At 47.1% G+C, this 21,861-nt stretch overlaps 1 protein-coding gene across 4 annotated transcripts in view; it reads left to right on the forward strand.

The window, feature by feature from the left end:
• Nucleotides 1-21,861, forward strand: part of LOC141048056 (uncharacterized) — a 1,479,555-nt gene that overhangs the window by 619,045 nt on the left and 838,649 nt on the right. For all 4 annotated transcript variants that reach the window (XM_073543414.1, XM_073543413.1, XM_073543415.1 and 1 more), the window contains 2 exons: nt 7,234-7,396; nt 7,535-7,568. In XM_073543414.1, coding sequence (XP_073399515.1) covers nt 7,234-7,396; nt 7,535-7,568 — 197 coding nt within the window. The remainder of the gene's footprint in view (nt 1-7,233; nt 7,397-7,534; nt 7,569-21,861) is intronic.

Consider the following 21,861-nt stretch of genomic DNA (forward strand, 5'->3'; position numbering starts at 1 on the left):
ACTCTTTGTGTTCCAAGCAGGGAGCCACCAAAGGGTGCTTTGCTACACTACTATGTTGTGTGGGATGCAGGTGTTGGAGCATGGTCAGGTGTCCCCACCTTACCTGGATGGTGAGGCACCACACCTCAGGAGGAGGTGCAGTATCTCTGTGGCGACTGAACCCTCAGGGGCGCCACAGGGGGGTGAGAGGACCATGCATACCAGGATGGGGGGGTGAGAGGACCATGCATACCAGGATAGGGGGGTGAGAGGACCATGCATACCAGGATAGGGGGGTGAGGGGACCATGCATACCAGGATAGGGGGGTGAGGGGACTATGCATACTACGAAAGGGGGTGAGGGGACCATACATACCATGAAAAGGGGGGTGAGGGGACCATGTATACCAGAATTGGGGGGTGAGGGGACCATGCATACCAGGATAGAGGGGTGAGAGGACCATGCATACCAGGATAGGGTGGTGAGAGGACCATGCATGCCACGAAAGGGGGGTGAGGGGACCATGCATACCAGGATTGGGGGGGTTAGGGGACCATGCATACAAGGATGAGGAATAGAGTGCCATGGTTAGCAGGATTGGGGGGTGAGGGTACCATGCATAGGATAGGGATGAGGGGTGCCATGCACACCAGGATAGGAGGGGGGGCAGCACATATAAGGATGGGAGACCATATACCAATAAAAATGCCCGCCACCCAGGAGTAGAACCGGTTCAAAGCTAGTATATATATATAAATCAATAATTTTATTCAAATACCAGACCACAAGAAGACACATACATGATAAAACACCATTAAAAAACTACAATGACAATAGCACATCACCCAAGGTCCCGTGCTTATAACAGGTGGTGCATAATCCTGATCCTACATGACACAGACATACTGTATGTATGATAAAATGACCAAAACACATGAAAATATGAATACACTCCAATGAATGAACCTTATGTTAGCAGATGAATAAGTAACCCAAAATTGGGCGTCCCCAAGATTGGAAAAAAAAAAGTGTGCAAATGACCCTATAAACCTAACAAAATAGCTCTGCAGCCCCACCGCTCTCTCTTAGAAAAACTCCACTTCTCAGCAATCACACATTAACAGTTCCCATCAGCAGATCACACACATAGCCAGCAGCTCTTGTTATGGCCAAAAGATTTTATAAATCTGCCACCACGACACGGTAGACTCTTTTGGCTGGGCCCTACTCTACTCTAACCTATTAAACATTTGGTAAAATATACAATACAATTTAGGTATATTTTTTTATTTATTTTTCAATTTTTAAAATGACTAATAATATCACAACCAAAGGTACATCCAAAGGGACAAATACCACCACACCATGCCCAGACACCATATTACCACCACATGGTGACCAATAATACCACATACAAGGAACAAATACAGCCACACCATGAACAGACCACATATTACCAGCACATGGTGACTGGATACTGCAATACTGATCATTAATAAAAAAACATATTACTATCACCATAAGTGCCATTATACACAGGAGATGTGTACTTAGTATGTAGTGTCTGTGTAGAGGTAATACAGTGATCACCAGTGACATTATACACAGGAACTCTGTATATAGTGTCAGTGTACAGGTAATACAGTGATCACCGCTGGCATTATGCACAGGACCTCTGTATATAGTGCCAGTGTACAGGTAATACAGTGATAACTGGTAACATTGTACAAAGGCACTCTGTATATAGTGTATAGTGTCACTGTACAGGTAACACACTGACTCACCAGTGACGTCTCTAGGTGAAGTCCTTCATCTTTGCTTTTCATCTTTCATCCAGCACAGATCGCCATCAAGTCTTCCAGCCAGGGCTCGTCTCTGCAGGAAATAACACAGTTATCTAGAGCTCCACTTGCAGAACACATTATTTAATTTTTTTCCCAACTTCTACACTACACCAGATGAAGAAAAAAAGGTGACATAGTGTCACTCTGCACAGTAACAGAACCTCCCCCCATTTTAAACAGTATCCTCAAAAAAATAAAATAAATACATCACTGCAGTAATAATATCCCTTAATTAGCCCCTATGGTAATAATATCCCCCATCCTGGCTCCAGCCATATTTTCTCTCATCCTGCCCTCATGAGTATCCATTCTGCCCCCACATGATCTCCAGATTCTGCCCCATCTGTCTACATCGTATCCATCCTGCCCCATGATCCTGCAGGATGTGTCTCCCATCCTGCCCTGTGTCTCACATTCTGCCCCCTCCTGTGTCTCACTGTCACATTCTGTCCCCTCCTGTGTCTCAGTCACATTCTGCCCCCTCCTGTGTCTTACTGTCACATTCTGCCCCCTCCTGTGCTTTACTGTCACATTCTGCCCCCATGTCTCACATTCTGCCCCATGATCATTCTGCCCCCCGTGTCTCGCATTCTGCCCCCTCCTGTGTCTCACTGTCACATTCTTCCCCCTCCTGTGTCTCACTGTCACATTCTGCCCTTGTCTCGCATTCTGCCCCCTCCTGTGTCTCACTGTCACATTCTGCCCCCTCCTGTGTCTCACTGTCATATTCTGCCCCCTCCTGTGTCTTACTGTCACATTCTGCCCCCATGTCTCACATTCTGCCCCCTCCTGTGTCTCACTGTCACATTCTGGCATGTCTTGCATTTTGCCTCCATGTCTCGCATTCTGCCCCCATGGCTCGCATTCTGCCCCCATGTCTCGCATTCTGCCCCATGTCTTGCATTTTGCCCCCGTGTCTACGTATTTGCCCCGTGTGTCTCCAATCCTGCCCCGTCTACATATTTGCCCCTGTGTGTCTCCAATCCTGCCCCCTGTCTACATATTTGCACCTGTGTGTCTCCAATCCTGCCCCCGTGTCTCCATTCTGCCAGAGAAACATATTGCCCCTTTCAATAATAAAAAATTTCTTCTTACCTGACCTCGCTCCTGCGGTGAAGTTGGAGCTGCTGCTGTTTGAGCTGAAAGGACCTGTGGTGATGTCATCGTCGAGTGATCAGGGGGCAGAGCTGATCAATGCTGAAGGCCTGTGACAATGATGACGTCACCACAGGTCTTTCAGCACTTCTCTAACTTTCGGATGTTGGTGGCTCTGCTGATGTGTGCACTGCAGGCCCGGCTGCAGCGCACACTTGGGGCCCAACCGCAGCGCTCACTTGGGGCTCCACCGCAGTGCACACTTGGGGCCCGCCCGGCACCCGATGACGCACAGCACTTGGGGGCCGATGACTGGCAGCACAGGAGCGGGGACCCTGATCTGCGGGCCCCCTTCTGTACTGCTGATCACCGGGCCCCATACAGCAGTAAGGGCTGTCATGCCCTGATGGCGGCCCTGGGCTATAGGGCAAATTACCACAGGAGCAGTCCAGTCAGGCTGTCAGGTAATAGCCCGCATCTAGTTGGACACACTTCCCTGACGAAACTGCAGCAGCAGCGCTATGCGTGGGGCTTCCCACTCACCTCAGGTCCCGGGACCTTGCTTTCTATCATGACTATTTCCTGACAGCCTCACTGGACTGCTCCAGTGGTAATTTGCCTTATAGCCTACTATCCAAACACACATTTATTGTGCTTGGATGCTATTTTATGCTAGACCATTTGCATATTCCTATTAGTGGTCTATCACTATCCTTGATTATCGCATTCTCCTCGTTCAGAGCTATTTTGTTAGGTTTATAGGGTCATTTGCACACTTTTTTTTTTCCAATCTTGGGGACGCCCAATTTTGGATTACTTGTTCATATGCTAACATAAGGTTCATTCATTGGAGTGTATTCATATTTTCATGCGTTTTGGTCATTTTATCATACATACAGTATGTCTGTGTCATGTAGGATCAGGATTATGCACCACCTGTTATAAGCACGGGACCTTGGGTGATGTGTTATTGTCATTGTAGTTTTTTTAATGGTGTTTTATCATGTATGTGTCTTCTTGTGGTCTGGTATTTGAATACAATTATTGATTTATATATATATATATATTTCTTATTTAGGTGTGCGCTATTTTTATGCATTGGTCTTTTCTCTTGCTTTTGTCCTTGCTATTTGTACAATGCATTATGCAGCACCCTATCAGCTAGTATTACCCCATTGGTAGTGCACCTTATATATTTATTATCCACGCTGTAATCCTTCACAAGGGGTTAAATAGTTTACAATGAGGACCAGCCCCACTGTAAACTACTTCAGAATGAATTAATTCAGCTCTGCGCAGCCTCCCTGGCCTGCCAGTGTCTCAGTCGTGCCCGCCTGCCAGTGTCTCAGCTGTGCCCACCTGCCAATGTCTCAGCTGTGCCCGTCTGCCAGTGCTTCAGCCGTGCCCGCCTACCTGTGTCTCAGCCGTGCTCGCTGTGCTCACTCGCCTGTCTGATAGTCATGCCTAGTGTTTCATCTCCCCAAGTGGGGTCAGCAGCCTCAGTCAGACACCACCCTCCAGTGGCACATGGCAGCTGCCTGCTGCACAAGCCTGACCTCACCATCAAAGGCTCCAGTGAAAACCAAGGCAGCTGTCTTAGTCACGCCCCTTCCAAGGTAGTCTGGTTTGCGGCACAGTGGGGCCACAACCCCCAGCTCACGCCCACCAGTCAGGGAGTGAGCCTAATACACAGTGACTGAATAATACAATTCTGGTCATTAATAAAAAAAATACTAATTTTGCCAAGTGACATTGTACACATGAGCTCTCTACTGTGTATAGTGTCAGTGTACAGATAATAAAGTCATCACCAGTGACATTATACACAGCTCTGTGTATAATATACAGTGTATAGTGTCAGTGTGCAGGTAATACAGGGATCGCCAGTAACATTTTATACAGGAGCTCTATATATATAGTGTCACTGTACAGATTTCTTTTATCTTCATCCAGCAGAGATCGCATCACTTCTTCTAGCCAGGACTCGTCTCTGCAGAAAATAACACAGTTGTCTGGAGCACATTCCCCAATTTTTCCACAACCTCTACACTACGCCAGATGAAGAAAAAAAGTGACTGTGTCCCCCACACTGAAAACCGTATCCTCAAAAATATCATCCTTTAATTAGCCCCTACAGTAATAATGTTCCACATCCTGCTCCCATGTGCCCTCCCATTCTGGACCCCACATGTCCTCCCATTATTCATCATGTCTCTCCATATTGCTCTCATGTCTCTCCATACTCATCCATAGTAGAATAATGCACCCCATAGTCATCCATAGTAGTATCATGCATCCCATAGTCATATATAGTGGTATTATGCACCCTGTAGTCATCCAAAGTAGAATAATGCACCCCATACTCATATATACAGTTGTGACCAAAAGTATTGACACCCCTGCAATTCTGTCAGATAATACTCCGTTTCTTCCTGAAAATGATTGCAAACACAAATTCTTTGGTATTATTATCTTCATTTAATTTGTCTTAAATGAAAAAACACAAAAAGAATTGTCCTAAAGCCAAATTGGATATAATTCCACACCAAACATAAAAAAGAGGGTGGATAAAAGTATTGGCACTGTTTGAAAAATCATGTGATGCTTCTCTAATTTGTGTAATTAACAGCACCTGTAACTTACCTGTGGCACCTAACAGGTGTTGGCAATAACTAAATCACACTTGCAGCCAGTTGACATGGATTAAAGTTGACTCAACCTCTGTCCTGTGTCCTTGTGTGTACCACATTGAGCATGGAGAAAAGAAAAGACCAAAGAACTGTCTGAGGACTTGAGAAACCAAATTGTGAGGAAGCATGAGCAATCTCAAGGCTACAAGTCCATCTCCAAAGACCTGAATGTTCCTGTGTCTACCGTGCGCAGTGTCATCAAGAAGTTTAAAGCCCATGGCACTGTGGCTATCCTCCCTAGGTGTGGGCGGAAAAGAAAAATTGACAAGAGATTTCAACGCAAGATTGTGCAGATGTTGGATAAAGAACCTCGACTAACATCCAAACAAGTTCAAGCTGCCCTGCAGTCCGAGGGTACAACAGTGTCAACCCGTACTATCCGTCGGCCTCTGAATGAAAAGGGACTGTATGGTAGGAGACCCAGGAAGACCCCACTTCTTACCCCGAGACATAAAAAAGCCAGGCTGGAGTTTGCCAAAACTTACCTGAAAAAGCCTAAAACGTTTTAGAAGAATGTTCTCTGGTCAGATGAGACAAAAGTCGAGCTTTTTGAGCAAAGGCATCAACATAGAGTTTACAGGAGAAAAAAAGAGGCATTCAAAGAAAAGAACACGGTCCCTACAGTCAAACATGGTGGAGGTTCCCTGATGTTTTGGGGTTGCTTTGCTGCCTCTGGCACTGGACTGCTTGACCGTGTGCATGGCATTATGAAGTCTGAAGACTACCAACAAATTTTGCAGCATAATGTATGGTCCAGTGTTAGAAAGCTGGGTCTCCCTTAGAGGTCATGGGTCTTCCAGCAGGACAATGACCCAAAACACACTTCAAAAAGCACTAGAAAATGGTTTGAGAGAAAGCACTGGAGACTTCTAAGGTGGCCAGCAATGAGTCCAGACCTGAATCCCATAGAACACCTGTGGAGAGATCTAAAAATGGCAGTTTGGAGAAGGCACCCTTCAAATATCAGGGACCTGGAGCAGTTTGCCAAAGAAGAATGGTCTATAATTCCAGCAGAGCATTGTAAGAAACTCAGTGATGGTTACCGGAAGCGGTTGGTCGCAGTCATTTTGGCTAAATGTTGTGAAACCAAGTATTAGGCTGAGGGTGCCAATACTTTTGTATGGCCCATTTTTGGAGTTTTGTGTGAAATGATTAATGTTTTGCTTTTTGCTTCATTCTCTTTTGTGTTTTTTTCATTTAAGACAAATTAAATGAAGATAATAATACCAAAGAATTTGTGATTGCAATCATTTATCTGAAGCGCGGGCCGTCGGGCGGAGACGTCATACTTCGGTGACATGCACACTGACTTCAGCTGCTGGCCTGTGATTGGCTGGCAACTGTTAACTATTGCCATGCGGGAGGATATCCTCCCGCACGGCGATAGATTTTAACTAAACGTGCATCTGAGGATGCATGTTCAGTTACTGAACAGGCAGAAACCTGCCGCTGGGCCTGATAAGCAGAAGAGATGGGGTCCGCTCTGGGCCCCATATGCTGGTAAGGGCAATAATGCCTTTGATGACGATCCTGCATTCAGTTGTTATTGAACTAGTAAAGAACAGCAATTAGGAAACTTGCAATATGCTTTATTTCATTGTAAATTATCCCTTTTATTCCATAGTTTCATGGGGAAGTCAAAGTGTTAACACGAATGATGGTTGACCCCAATGCGATTATTCAAAAACCTGGATCTAAGGACCTTGAATATATAAGAGGAGAAATCTTGGATGTAATTCAGCTCACTGGTTCAGATAAAATATTGTGCCGCAATTATGAAGGCAAATGTAAGTTTTCATCAGAAAGTCAAGCTTTATAGATTTTAATTAAACTGTCTTACTCTGTACTGCACGTCAAGTATTCTAATTTTTCAAGCAAACTTTTTTTTTAATTGCTTTTATATGTTGCTTATTTTATTTTTCTAGTTGGATATGTACCCAGAAAGGCAGTTCTCAGTATGTAAGTATATAGATACCATAGCTTGTGCTGCTTCTATTCCAATGAAAAATCCAGAAAAATGAAGAACATGCAGTGTGATGTTAACCTTAACGATGTTAACCTTAACGATTCAAAAGAAAACCAGGGCACAGGGCCGGGAAGAGAGGTAGGCAGAGTAGGCACCCACCTAGGGTGATGCCTCCTGCTTCCCCGAGTGGAGCGGACTTTGGAAAAAAAAAACTTCCAGTGCTGAATGCCAACAGCTATCTGACTACTTCATATGGCTGCAGGCATTCAGCACACTGACGGACCTACGGTCAGGGTTCAGGCACACAGGGGAACAGTGTCACTGACACCGCTCACCCCTCTCTCTGCCTGCACTATGATTATCGCTAATCAGACGCAAATACAATTGTTGTGAGCATAGCTCACATGTGCGACAGGGGGGTTGCTGCCGTGCTTCCGTCGAGGCCGTAAAACTAACTTGCTGTATCCTGCGGCACCTTTCCCTTCCTCCCCCATAAGCCTGGAAGTAAGTGCCGACAATAAAAGCACAGTGATTGGAGCTGGAAGCAGCAAGTTAGTTTCACCTACTGCTGCCCCTGCTCCAAGCAGTGTACATCTATGTTTTACCCCTGGCTGCCTCTCATGTTACCACTCTGCACAGAGGCCTGTGAAGGCAAGGAAAACTTTCCTCTGCTGTGACCTACTGTAGCAACCTCACGGAAGATGCCTGCTGACTGTGTGACAGGGACTCACAAAGGCAGGCAGTTAAAAATAAAGGAGCCTCTGGATCAGCATCCATTATATTTTAGCTGAGCGTGGGCCTATGCGCTATTCAAGTGCCAGTGTGTAAAATAACTAATAAATAAAGAAATCAGGGACAGTGTGATGTGATACATAACTTTTCAATTTTTTTTTTGAATAAAAATATTCAGTGAAAGAAATATTTATTTAATCCTTTTGCTGATTTTGTACGTTTGTCCACTGACAAAGACATGAACAGTTTATAATTTTAAGGCTGTGTGCCCACAATACAATTATTAAGCGTTTTTGCTGCGATTTTCGGTGCGAAAACGCTGCGAAAACATTTAAAAAACTGGTACACAACACACCCCATGCATTCCTATGGCATTCTGCACATGCTGTACTAATGCTGCGCTTTTTTCCATGGCGGAATTGCATCGCGGAAAAAATCGCAGCATTCTCATTCTTTTGCGCGGAATCGCAAAGAATTGCCGCAATTCTGCACCCATAGGAATGCATGAGAACCGCTTACTTCCCGCATGTGGCTTCGTCTCTTGTGCGGATGGTACCCACGGTGTGGAGGAGAGGAGACTGTCCTCCAGGCCCTGGGTACCTTACCCCTGTAAAAAAAGAATAAAAAATCGGGGTATATTTACTTTCCGGCGTCACGTGCAGCCTTCCTAGGCCTCAGCGTTCCCAGTAATGCCTTGCGGCAAGGACCTGTGATGACGTAGTCTCGCGTTACTCTAGCGGTCTCGTGAGATCATTATAGCAACGCGAAACCAATGTCATCACAGGTCTCGCAAGGCATCGCTGGGAACGGGAGCGTCGCTGAGACTGCGCGGGACGTCGGAAGGTAAATATACCCCGATTTTTTATTTTTTTATAATTTTTAACATTCTATCTTTTACTATTGATGCCGCATAGGCATAAATGCCGCAATAATAAAAACCTGTCAATCACTTTCCAAGCGATGTTTCAAATCGCTTGTAAAGTGCTTGAATATCGCACTTGAAAATCGCGGCAAAATCGCGAACATAATCGCGGTAAAATTGCGCCAAAAAAACTGCGAGTTTTCTGGGAAGGAGTCCGGTTTTGAGGGTCTGGTTTAAAATGCTACGTGGGCACATAGCCTAAGGGTAAGTTCATTTTAACATTGAGAGATAGAATATCAAAAATAAAATCCAGAAAATCACATTGTATAAATTATATAAATTTATTTGCATTTTGCAATGAGAAATAAGTATTTCATCCCTCTAGCAAGCAAGACTTAATACTTGGTGGCAAAACCCTTGTTGGCAAGCACAGCAGTCAGCTGATGAGGTTTGCACACATGTCAGGAGGAATTTTGGTCCACTCCTCTTTGCAGATCATCTCTAAATCATTAAGATTTTGAGGCTGTCACCAGGCAACTCGGAGCTTCAATTCCTTCCATAAGTTTTCTACGGGATTTAGGTCTGGAGACTTGCTTGGCCACTCCATAACCTTAATGTGCTTCTTTTTGAGCCACTCCTTTGTTGCTTTGGCTGTATGCTTTGGGTCATTGTCTTGCTGGAAGACTCAGCCACGACCCATTTTTAATGTTCTGGTGGAGGGAAGGAGGTTGTCACTTTACAGTACAGGCTCCATCCTTTCTCCCATTGATGCAATGAAGTACTCCTGTGCCCTTAGCAGAAAAACACCCTCAAAACATAATGTTTCCACCTCCATGCTTGACAGTGGGAACCGTGTTCTTTGGGTCATAGGCAGCATTTCTCTTCCTCCAAACACGGCAAGTTGAATTAATGCCAAAGAGCCGAATTTTTGCCTCACCTGACCACAGCACCTTCTCCTAATCACTCACAGAATCATACAGGTGTTCATTAACAAACTTCAGATGGGCCTGCACATGTGCCTTCTTGAGCAGTGGGACCTTGCGGGCACTGCAGAATTTTAAATCTTTACATTATAATGTGTCACCAATGGTTTTCTTGGTGACTGTGGTCCCAGCTGCCTTGAGTTCATTAACAAGATCATGTAGTTTTAGGCTGATCTCTCACCTTCCTCATGATCAAGGATACCCCATGAGGTGAGATTTTGCATGGTGCCCCAGATCAATGTCGATTGACAGTCATTTTGTATTTCTAACATTTTCTTACTATTGCACCAACAGTTGTCTCCTTCTCACCCAGCATCTTTCTTATGGTTTTGTAGCCAATTCCAACTTTGTGCAGGTCTAAGATCTTGTCCCTGACATCCTTATAAAGCTCTTTGGCCTTGCCCATGTTGTAGAGGTTAGAGTCTGACTAATTGATTCTGTGGACAGGAGTCTTTTATAAAGGGGACTATGTAAGATAGCTGTCTTCAGTGCATGTAACGAGTTGATTAGAAGCGTCTAACTGGTCTGTAGGAGCAAGAACTCTTAATGGTTGGTAGGGGATCAAATACTTATTTCTCACTGCAAAATGCAAATATATTTATATAATTTATACAATGTGATTTTATGGATTTTATTTTTGATATTCTATATCTCAATATTAAAAATAACCTACTGTTAAAATTATAGACTGTTCACATCTTTGTCAGTGGGCAAACTTACAAAATCAGCAAGGGATCAAATAATTATTTCCTTCACTGTATGTGTTGTTTCTACTAATATGGATATTATGTTCCTGGAGTTGGGAGGCATAATTTCACTGCAAGTAATGTTGTGCGCACGAATCACAAACATAGGAGTGTAATCACATGCACCCATTGCTGTATAATGGCTACTCCTTGAAGCATAATCATATACGGCCCTTGTAATAAAATTATGCCCCACTCCCATCCTAAAAGGTTGCCCCCTTTCATTAACTGTCTGGCCCCAGCTGTAGATTATTATAAAAAAACAAATTCTGCTATTTTCACCTTCCCTAGATCCACTGGTGAGTCCCACCACTGCTCCTGGTGTCTGACATTGGCTGCTACGCTATTGTGACATCAGTGTCACAACCAATCAGTGAGCTCAGCAGCTTTTAGCGTGGTGATCCTAGGTAGACGGAAAGCTTCACTCAGCTATTCAGCTCATAAATTGGCTGCTGCACTGTTAACAGTATTTTAGGACCACAGCCAATGCCAGACCCTGAGAGCAGTGGCAAGACTCACCAATGCACCCAATGAAGGAGAGTACTGTATGATTTGCTTCTTTATAGTAATCTGTAGCTGATAGCATTCATTTGCTGAAAGGGAACAACCCCTTTAAGCAAAATTATAAAATAATTCCCTCCACTAGAGTGAAACAAAAGTAAGCTTAAAGGAAGTCTGTCACCCCATTTTAGCCCTATCAGCTGCCGACACCGCCATCAGGTGCTTATCTACAGCATTCTGTAATGCTGTAGATAAGCCCCCGATGTAACCTGAAAGATAAGAAAAAAGAGTTAGATTATACTCACCCCGGTGTTCCGTCCGATCCAATGGGTGTCGTCGTCCCGTCTGGCGCCTCCAATCTTCATACAATGATGTCCTCCTCTTTGCTTCTCCCTCGGCTCCTGCACAGGCGTACTTTATCTGCCCTGTTGAGGGCAGAGCATAGTACTGCAGTGCGCAGGCGCCGGACCTCTCTGACCTTTCCCGGCGCCTGCGCACTGCAGTACTTTACTCTGCCCTCAATAGTTATTAAGGTTGAAGGAAGACTTTAAGTCCATCTAGTTCAACCCATATCCTATCCTAACTTGCCCTAACATGTTGATCCAGAGGAAGGCAAAAAAAACCCATGTGGCAAACAGTAAGCTTCACATTGGGGAAAAAAATTCCTTCCCTACTCCACATACGGCAATCAGACTAGCTCCCTGGATCAACGCAATATTAAGGAAACTAGTGTATATACCCTGTAATATTATACTTTTCAAGAAAGGCCCTACATAACCTCCCCATGACCAGCATATGAGCTCCCCACAGCCTTCCCCTGTCAGGAACATGAGCCCCACACAGCCTCCCCATGGCAAGCTTGAAAGCCTGATGGCCTCCCCATGTCCACATTAAGACCTCGATAGCCTCCCTATGTCCATGATAAGACCCCCATAGCCTCCCTATGTCCATAATAAGATCCCCATTGCCTCGCATGTCCATGATAAGACCCTCATAGCCTCCCCATGTCCATGGTAAGATCCCCATAGCCTCCCCTTGTCCAAGATGAGACCCCCATAGCTTCCCCTTGTGCAGTCCAACATGCCATATACTGTATATAAAGAACTAAAAAAAAACTCAACGCATACTCACCTTGATCCAGTTCCCCAGGCGCTCTGCTTCTGGTCCTGTTTCTGTCTGTGTCTCCGGTGCACTGACTTTCCCCACTACACAGCTGACGTGATCAAATTACATCATGTGTCAGCTGTTTCACATTCTGATCGTTGATGAAGTGGCCGAAGGCCCCTCTTCCACCAATGCAATCAGCTAAAGACAGCGGAGACAGTGGACGGGCACGGTGCAGACCGTGGGCAATTGTTTTCAGCCTCTCAGCTGTCTAGGTTTATGGGCCAGACTGAAATAGTCAGAGGGCATAGAAATAGACATAGAAGCAATGGGATGAAACTGAATGGGAGGAGACACAGATTAGATATTAGAAAAAACTTTTTGACAGTTAGAGTGATCAATGAGTGGAACAAGCTGCCAGGAGAAGTGGTGAGTTCTCCTTCAATGGAAGTCTTCAAACAGAGGCTGGACAGACATCTGACTGGGATGATTTAGCGAATCCTGCTTTGAGCAGGGGGTTGGACCAGATGGCCCAGGAGGTCCCTTCCAACTCTACGATTCTATGATTCTATGATTCTATATAAAATGGTCAGATATGCATAAAACAGGCAATCCCCACGTGTTGAGGTTGTCTAGCAGCATATTATGCATCCACAGAGACACGGATATAATATATGAGCACTCCCAGATGCTCAGATAACACCCAAACGTGCTCGGATAAGACGTTATAGCGTCATAGTTAAGGCAGAAATTGACCAAATAATTTTCAGCATTACTATGCTGATCTCATACACGTTAACATGGTGTGTAATGAGACATGTAGCTAAACCGCATTTTCTTAAGAAAATGCTGGGAAGTTTTAACCTTTTTTTTATTGATAGTAGATTGCGACAGGAAAGGTGAACCTATAAGATGCAATAACCGCAGTATAATGAGGTAATAATGAAGGTTGATGATTATCTTTCTAATACAGCAAACAACAAACGAGTGATAAGTAGTGTTGAGCGATACCACCCGATACTGAAAAATATCGGATCGGAATGGATCGGCCGATCTAAAAAAAAGTATCGGGTATCGCCGATTCCGATCCCGGAAGTCCCATTCAAGTCAATGGAACAGAAATATCGGAATAAAAAAAACCCCTTTCTTTCCCTGTTGGTTAATTCTACATGGAGAAAAAAAACTAATAATAATGTAGAATGTATTGTGGGAGGTGTAGGAGACTTTAAAGCCATAGAGGTTTAGCCCAATCAAATGGAATAGCAGTAATTTGTTTTTTTTTAAAGACGTTCGTAGTTACAAAGATATTGACTATGTTAAATATTTTGTCAGATATGTATGTTTCACTACTTCCATGCTCTTCACCTTCTTTTTTACTTCTCCCACACTTTCTCCTTCATCATCCTCGGCAGCATCTTTTTCATCAACTTATTCTTCACCTTATTCATCATCTTCTTCTTCTTCTTCTTCTTCTTCTTCTTCTCCTCTTCTTCTTCTTCTTCACCTTCTTCCTATTTTTTTTTTTTTTACATTCTTCATATTCTTCTTATTCAACTATTCTTCTTCATATTCTACTTCTTCATCTTCTTCCTATTCTTCTTCTTCATCATATTCTTATTTGTGTCAGGCATTCCTGTAGTTGTAATCTATAAAAGTTTGAAGATTACACCTTCCGTTCAGCCTGTCACAAAGGATTTACAACAGAATTTGTCCACATTCAGTTTGGCCTGCAGCAGCAGGCTGTTATGAATGAGTCACCGTAGGAGGCAGACACAAAAATAGAAGCTACGTCCAGAAAACCAGAGAAGTTGGCAACTATCAGATTGCAGACCCCTGAACCTATCAACACAACTAGCAGTAGCCGTGGGGGGTTCCTACGGTGCCCTAGACCCCTCGATCACAGCCGGAGAGCTAAATAGCCTAAAGACAGAAAAGGAAATCTAAACTGCCCCAGGGCAGACCCCAAAGTAAAAGGCAGCCCCCAACATATAATGACGGTGAAGCAAGATGAAAAAACACACAGATAGAAAGATAGGCTGAGCAAACATTGGGGCCCAAGCTAAACTAAACAGGACAGGAAAGGACGGTTGCTGTCTGCAATCTGCCAAAACCCTATCAAAGACAGAAGCCAACAGCTGATATGGAAAAAGACCCTGAAGCAGCTAGGCTTCAAAAACTATACCAGCACTCCGGTATTTTCAGAAGACAGAGCTAAAGGAATTCAGCTCACCGCAGCAGGGAATGGCAGAAATCCAGAAAAACAAAGTCAAAGCACAAATGCAAAAAACAGAGCAGAGAGACTTAGCTATAGAGGAGCAGGAATTCAGACTGGTCTCCAAGGATCCCACAGAGAAATCACCCGCAGGGCAGAAGGGCGTCGGCAGACTTATATCCAGTCCGAAACTCCACTCAGCCAGTCATCATCATTAGACTCAGGTGCCAGATAATCAGGCTCACTACCTTTCCTTACCAGAAGAGGGAGTTCATCGGGCCTCAGTATTGAAGGGGAAAATGAACTCACAACAGCAGGCCTTTTCCAGGGGCACCACGAGAAGGAACGGACTCACCCCCATACATTGCTTAGTCTTCTTCTGCTTATAAATTAGATAATATCATTTGCTCAGATTTTTAGTCTTATGCTTAATGTTCTTCTGCTTTTGGTTTTTATGCTTCTTGTTCTTCTGTCTCTTGTTGTTCTGCATCTTGGTGGTTGTCTTCATGTTCTTTGTCCTCTTGGTCATCTTCTTCAGGGTCATCTTTTAGGTATTCTTCTGTGTGGTGTTCAGGGTCGTCGTCTTCAGGGTCATTGTCAGGGAGATCCAGAGTGAGAATCAAAAACCATTTCCACAAGCTTGAACTTGGAAAAGTAGCAGAAGGTGCAAGAAGGCTGAGGAACTGCCGAGAACCAGCTGACGGTGCTGGACCCCAGATGGATAGCCGAAGGAACAATAGCAAATGGAATTAGCGAGGACCAGCTGACGGTGCTGGAACCCGGAGGGGCAGCAGAAGGAACTAGAGCCAATGGCACAACTGTGGACCAGCTGACGTTGCTGGAACACGGTTACTAAGCAGGAGGTACCTGTGCTACAAAGCACTACCAAGGACCAGCAGATGTTTCTGAAACTCGGATACTAAGAAGGAGGCACCTAGGCCAAAGGCTCTGCCGAGAACCAGCTGACGGTGCTGGAACCCGGATGGGTAGCAGAAGGAACAATAGCAAATGGAACTAGCGAGGACCAGCTGACGGTGCTGGAACCTGGAGGGGCAGCAGAAGGAACAAGAACCAATGGCACAAATGTGGACCAGCTGATGGTGCTGGAACACGGTTACTAAGCAGGAGGTACCTGTGCTACAAAGTACTACCAAGGACCAGCAGACGTTGCTGGAAGTCGGATACCAAGAAGGAGGCACCTAGGCCAAAGGCTCTGCCGAGAACCAGCTGACAGTGCTGGAACCCGGATGGGTAGCAGAAGGAACAATAGCAAATGGAACTAGCGAGGACCAGATAACGGTGCTGGAACCCGGAGGGGCAGCAGAAGGAACAAGAGCCAATGGCACAACTGTGGACCAGCTGACGGTGCTGGAACCCGGAGGGGCAGCAGAAGGAACAAGAGCCAATGGCACTACCAAGGACCAGCAGACATTGCTGGAACTCGGATACCAAGAAGGAGGCACCTAGGCAAAAGGCACTGCCGAGAACCAGCTGACGGTGCTGGAACCCGGATGGGTAGCAGAAGGTTCCCAGGAAAAAACAAAGTTGCAAGGCCGTGAGCCGGCCGCAGTTACCGAAAGCCACAGTCCTACAGGGGTTGCTTGTCCTATTGGCACTATGGAACCAGCCTTTATTACCAGAACCCGCAGCCCACATAGGAAGCACCGAAACTGCAGGCACCATAGACTCGGCTAACCCGACCGCAACACGACAGGACAACGTATTGGTGGCAAAGTGACGTTGACACTACCAGGAAACAGCAGGCGTGCTGGAACCAGGCTGGGCAAGAGGGAGTGCCCGTGCCAAAGACACTTCCGAGAACCAGCTGACGGTGCTGAAACCCGGATGGGTTGCATTAGCTACAAGAGTCAATGGAACTACCGAGAACCAGCTGACGGTGCTGGAACCCAGAGTGGCAGCAGAAGGAACAACAGCCAATGGCACAACCGTGGACCAGCTGACTGTGCTGGAACACGGTTACTAAGCAGGAGGTACCTGTGCTACAAAGCACTACCAAGGTCCAGCAGACGTTGCTGGAACTCGGATACCAAGAAGGAGGCACCTAGGCCAAAGGCACTGCCAAAAACCAGCTGACAGTGCTGGAACCCGGATGTGTTGCAGAAGGTACCCAGGAAAAAAACTCAGTTGCAAGGCAGTGAGCCGGCTGCAGTTAGCAAAACCCACAGTCCTACAGGGGGTGCTTGTCCTATTGGCACTACGGAACCAGCTTTTATTACCAGAACCCGCAGCCCATATAGGAAGCAACGAAACTGCAGGCACCATAGACTCGGCTAACCTGACCGCAACACGACAGGACAACGTATTGGTGGCAAAGTGCCGTTGACACTACCCGGAAAAAGCAGGCGCACTGGAACCAGGCTGGGCAGGAGGGAGTACCCGTGCCAAAGACACTTCTGAGCAGCAACTGGCGATGTTGGAGCCCAGGATCAATCACGGAGCAGGCTGAGGCCTACTGGGAGCAAGTTTTAGATTGGTTGTACACTACAACTGATTGTAACCGTGCTCCACTTAGGCCTCTGGCTCTACTGTCTCTAGCATTTCCCCTGGCCTCCAACCCTGCAAGTTGCTGCTCTGAAGTGGCGTCTGCCCAATGCACACTTGTTCCTGGGTTACAGGGACTCAGTCACGTCAGTGGATCCCCTGATGTGTGTCCGGCAAGGTTTCCTGCTCAGTCCTCATTCACAGTACTAGTAATGGGAATGTGGACAGAGTAGGAGACATTGCCGGACACACATCAGGGGATCCACTGACGAGACAGAGCCGCTGTAACCCAGGAACAAGTGTGGATTGTGCAGACGCCACTTCAGAGCAGCAACTGGGGGGGTTGGAGGCCAGGGAAAATACTAGAGACAGTGGAGCCAGATGCCTAAGTGGAGCATGGTTAAAAATCAGTAGTAGTGTGACTGTGTAGGCAGCAGGAGACTTTGCCATCCAAACAGCAGGGGAGCAGCTGGCGTTACTGAACCCAACTGACACAGGAGCGAGTGTTTCTCTCTGTGCGGACGGCACTTCCAAGCTGCAACTGGCTGTGTTGGAGCCCAGGATCAATGCTCCGAGCAGGCTGAGGCCTACTTGGAGCAAGTAGAAAATAAGATGTTGCGTGATTTTTGAGGCAGCAGGAGACTTTGCCATCCGCACAGCAGGGGAACAGCTGGCGTTACTGAACCCCACTGACACCGGAGCGAGTGTTTCTATCTGTGCGGACAGCACTTCCAAGCTACAACTGGCTGTGTTGGAGCCCAGGATGAAGCATGCAGCAGGCGGAGGCCAACTTGCAGATTGTTTTATAGAGGTTGTAGACTACTACTGATTGTAACCTTGCTCCACTATGGCCTCCGGCTCCACTGTCTCTAGTATTTCCCCTGGCCTCCAACCACGCAAGTTGCTGCTCTGAAGTGGCGTCTGCACAATCCACACTTGTTCCTGGGTTACAGGGGCTCAGTCACGTCAGTTGATCCCCTGCAGTGTGTCTGGCAAGGTTTCCTGCTCAGTCCTCATTCACACTACTAGTAATGGGAATGTGGACAGAGCAGGAGACGTTGCCGGACACACATCTGGGGATCAACTGACTTGACTGAGCCCCAGTAACTCAGGAACAAGTGTGGATTGTGCAGACGCCACTACAGAGCAGCAACTGGCGGGGTTGGAGGCCAGGGGAAAAACTAGAGACAGTGGAGCCAGAGGCCTAAGTGGAGCACGGTTAAAAATCAGTAGTAGTTTGAATGTGGATGGAGCAGGAGACATTGCCATCTACACAGCAGGGGAATAGCTGGCGTTTCTGAACCCCACTAACACAGGAGCTACTGTGTTGTTCTCTGGGAAGACGACACTTCTGAACACCAACTGGCATTGTTGGAGCCCAGGATGAGGCATGGAGCAGGCTGAGGCCTGATGTTGTTGGCATGTGGAGGTAGCAGGAGACTTTGCCGTCTACACAGCAGGGGAACAGCTGGCGTTACTGAACCCCAATAACACAGGAGCTAGTGTGTTTTTCTCTGTGAAGACGGCACTTCTGAGCACCAACTGGCGTTGTTGGAGCCCAGGATGAGGCATGGAGCAGGCTGAGGCCTGATGTTGTTGGCATGTGGAGGCAGCAGGAGACTTTGCCGTCTACACAGCAGGGGAACAGCTGGCATTACTGAACCCCACTCACACAGGAGCTAGTGTGTTTTTCTCTGGGAAGATGGCACTTCTGAACACCAATTGGCGTTGTTGGAGACCAGGATGAGGCATGGAGCTGGCCGAGGCCTGATATTTTGGGCCTGTTGAGTCAGCAGGAGACATTGCCGTCTACACAGCAGGGGAACAGCTGGTGTTTCTGAATCCCACTAACACAGGAGCTAGTGTGTTGTTCTCTGGGAAGACGACACTTCTGAACACCAACTGGCGTTGTTGGAGCCCAGGTTGAGGCATGGAGCAGGCTGAAGCCTGATGTTTTGGGCCTGTGGAGTCAGCAGGAGACATTGCCGTCTACAAAGCAGGGGAACAGCATGCTTTTCTGAACCCCACTAACACAGGAGCTAGTGTGTTGTTCTCTGGGAAGACAACACTTCTGAACACCAACTGGCATTGTTGGAGCCCAGGATGAGGCCTGATGTTGTTGGCATGTGGAGGCAGCAGGAGACTTTGCCGTCTACACAGCAGGGGAACAGGTGGCGTTACTGAACCCCAATAACACAGGAGCTAGTGTGTTTTTCTCTGTGAAGACTGCACTTCTGAACACCAACTGGCGTTGTTGGAGCCCAGGATGAGGCATGCAGCAGGCGGAGGCCAACTTGCAGCTGGTTTTATAGAGGTTGTAGACTACTACTGATTGTAACCGTGCTCCACTTAGGCCTCTGGCTCCACTGTCTCTAGTATTTCCCCTGGCCTCCAACCCTGCCAGTTACAGCTCTGAAGTGGCGTCTGCACAATCCACACTTGTTCCTGGGTTACAGGGGCTCTGTCACGTCAGTGGATCCCCTGATGTGTGTCCGGCAAGGTCTCCTGCTCTGTCCACATTCCCTCTACTAGTAATGGGAATGTGGACAGAGCAGGAAACCTTGCCGGACACACATCAGGAGATCAACTGACATGACTGAGCCCCAGTAGCACAGGAACAAGTGTGGATTGTGCAGACGCCACTTCAGAGCAGCAACTGGCGGGGTTGGAGGCCAGGGGAAATACTAGAGACAGTGGAGCCAGAGGCCATAGTGGAGCATGGTTAAAAATCAGTAGTAGTTCGATTGTGGAGTCAGCAGGAGACTTTGCCATCCTCACAGCAGGGGAGCAGATGGCGTTACTGAACCCCACTAACACAGGAGCTAGTGATTTTCTCTGTGCAGACGGCACTTCTGAGCGACAACTGGCTGTGTTGAAGCCCAGGGATTACAGTTCAGGTGGTAGAAACATGAACACAACAGGAGACCTGGATACTGTTGCCAACCAATTATTTATTCTGGTAGAGGACTGGCAAATTCTGGCGAGATCCAGGCCTTGTTCATTTTCAGAAAAGTAAGCCGGTCAACGTTATCGGAGGATAGTTGCGTGCGACGGTCTGTTAGTACACCACCTGCGGCACTAAAGACGCGTTCCGATAATACACTGACAGCAGGGCAAGCCAGCACCTCCAATGCATACTGGCTAAGCTCTGGCCATGTATCCAGCTTTGAGACCCAAAACTTGAAGGGGGAAGAGCCATCTGGGAGTACACTGACAGGGCAAGACATGTAGTCTGTCACCATCTGACGGAAACGTTGCCTCCTGCTGACTGGAGCCGTCTGTGATGGCGTAGACATTTGTGGCGGACACACAAAACTTTGCCACATTTGGGCCATAGTGGTCTTGCCTTGTGCTGAGGCGCTGCCTCTGCTCCCTCTTTGTGCCGAGCTTCCTCCACTGCCTCGACTCAGAGCTGCTTTGTAAAGCACTAGCAGCACTGCTGTCGGGTGGAATGGAGAACATGATGGACTGCACCAGTGTGTCTTGGTACTCCTGCAGTTTACGCTCCCGGTTCAACGGTGATATGAGGCTTTGTAAGTTGTCCCGGTAGCGAGGATCTAGGAGGGTGTACACCCAATAATCAGTCGTGTTGAGAATGTGGGCGATGCGGCGGTCGTTTCTCAGGCACTGCAGCATGAAATCAACCATGTGCTGCAGACGCCCAACTGCCAAAGAAATGCTGTCCCCTGCTTGAGTCGTCATCTCTGCCTGCTCTGCATCACCCCACCCTCGCTATACATACTGACTAGAGCATTGTGTACCTCCCTCCTCTGGAGAGATGTCATCCTCCTCCATTGACTCCTCCTCATCCTGCTCACAAAGTGTCCCCTGCCTAGGCCTTTGTGAGGAACCACGTAGCGCAGACTGTCCAGAAGCAGATGGCATTTGTGACTCCTCATCCTCCACCTCTTCCAAAACCTCCTCCCTTAGTGCTTGCAGTGTTTTTTGAAGCAGGCAGATAAAGGGGACAGTCATGCTGACTAGTGCATCATCTGCACTCGCCATCCGCGTGGAATCATCGAAGGCACGCAAAACGAGGCAGATGTCCTTCATAGAGGCCCACTCAGTGGTGATGAAGTGTGACCGGTCCACAGTGCGACTTGTTTGCGCCTAATGCAGCTGGTACTCCATGACTGCTGCCTGCTGCTCACACAACCGCTCCAACATATGTAATGTTGAATTCCACCTGGTGGGTAGGTCACATATGATGTGATGTTCCGGAAGGCGTAATCAGCGCTGCAGAGCAGCAAGGTGCGATCTTGCCGTGCTGAAACGCCGCAAGTGAGCACACTCTATGCGGACCTTGTGCAGCAGTGCATCAAAATCCGGATAGTCCCTCAGAAAGCTCTGCACGACCAAGTTCAGCACATGTGCCAGACATGGGATGTGAGTGAGGTTGCCTAGGCCCAGAGCTGCCACCAGATTTCGGCCATTGTCACACACTACCAAGCCCGGCTGGAGATTCGCTGGCACAAACCACACGTCGCTCTCCTGCTTGATGGCATTCCAGAGCTCCTGCGCTGTGTGGCTTCGATTCCCCAAAGTAATTAATTTGAGTACGGCTGTACTCATATCGGTCATAACAGGCTCCTGCAGCGCTGTTTCTGAGGAACTTGAGTAGGAAGAGGAGTCAATGTGTACAGA

Source organism: Dendrobates tinctorius, unplaced genomic scaffold, assembly GCF_039654945.1.
Source record: "Dendrobates tinctorius isolate UK_male_01 unplaced genomic scaffold, ASM3965494v1 ptg000132l, whole genome shotgun sequence".
NCBI lineage: Eukaryota > Metazoa > Chordata > Amphibia > Anura > Dendrobatidae > Dendrobates > Dendrobates tinctorius.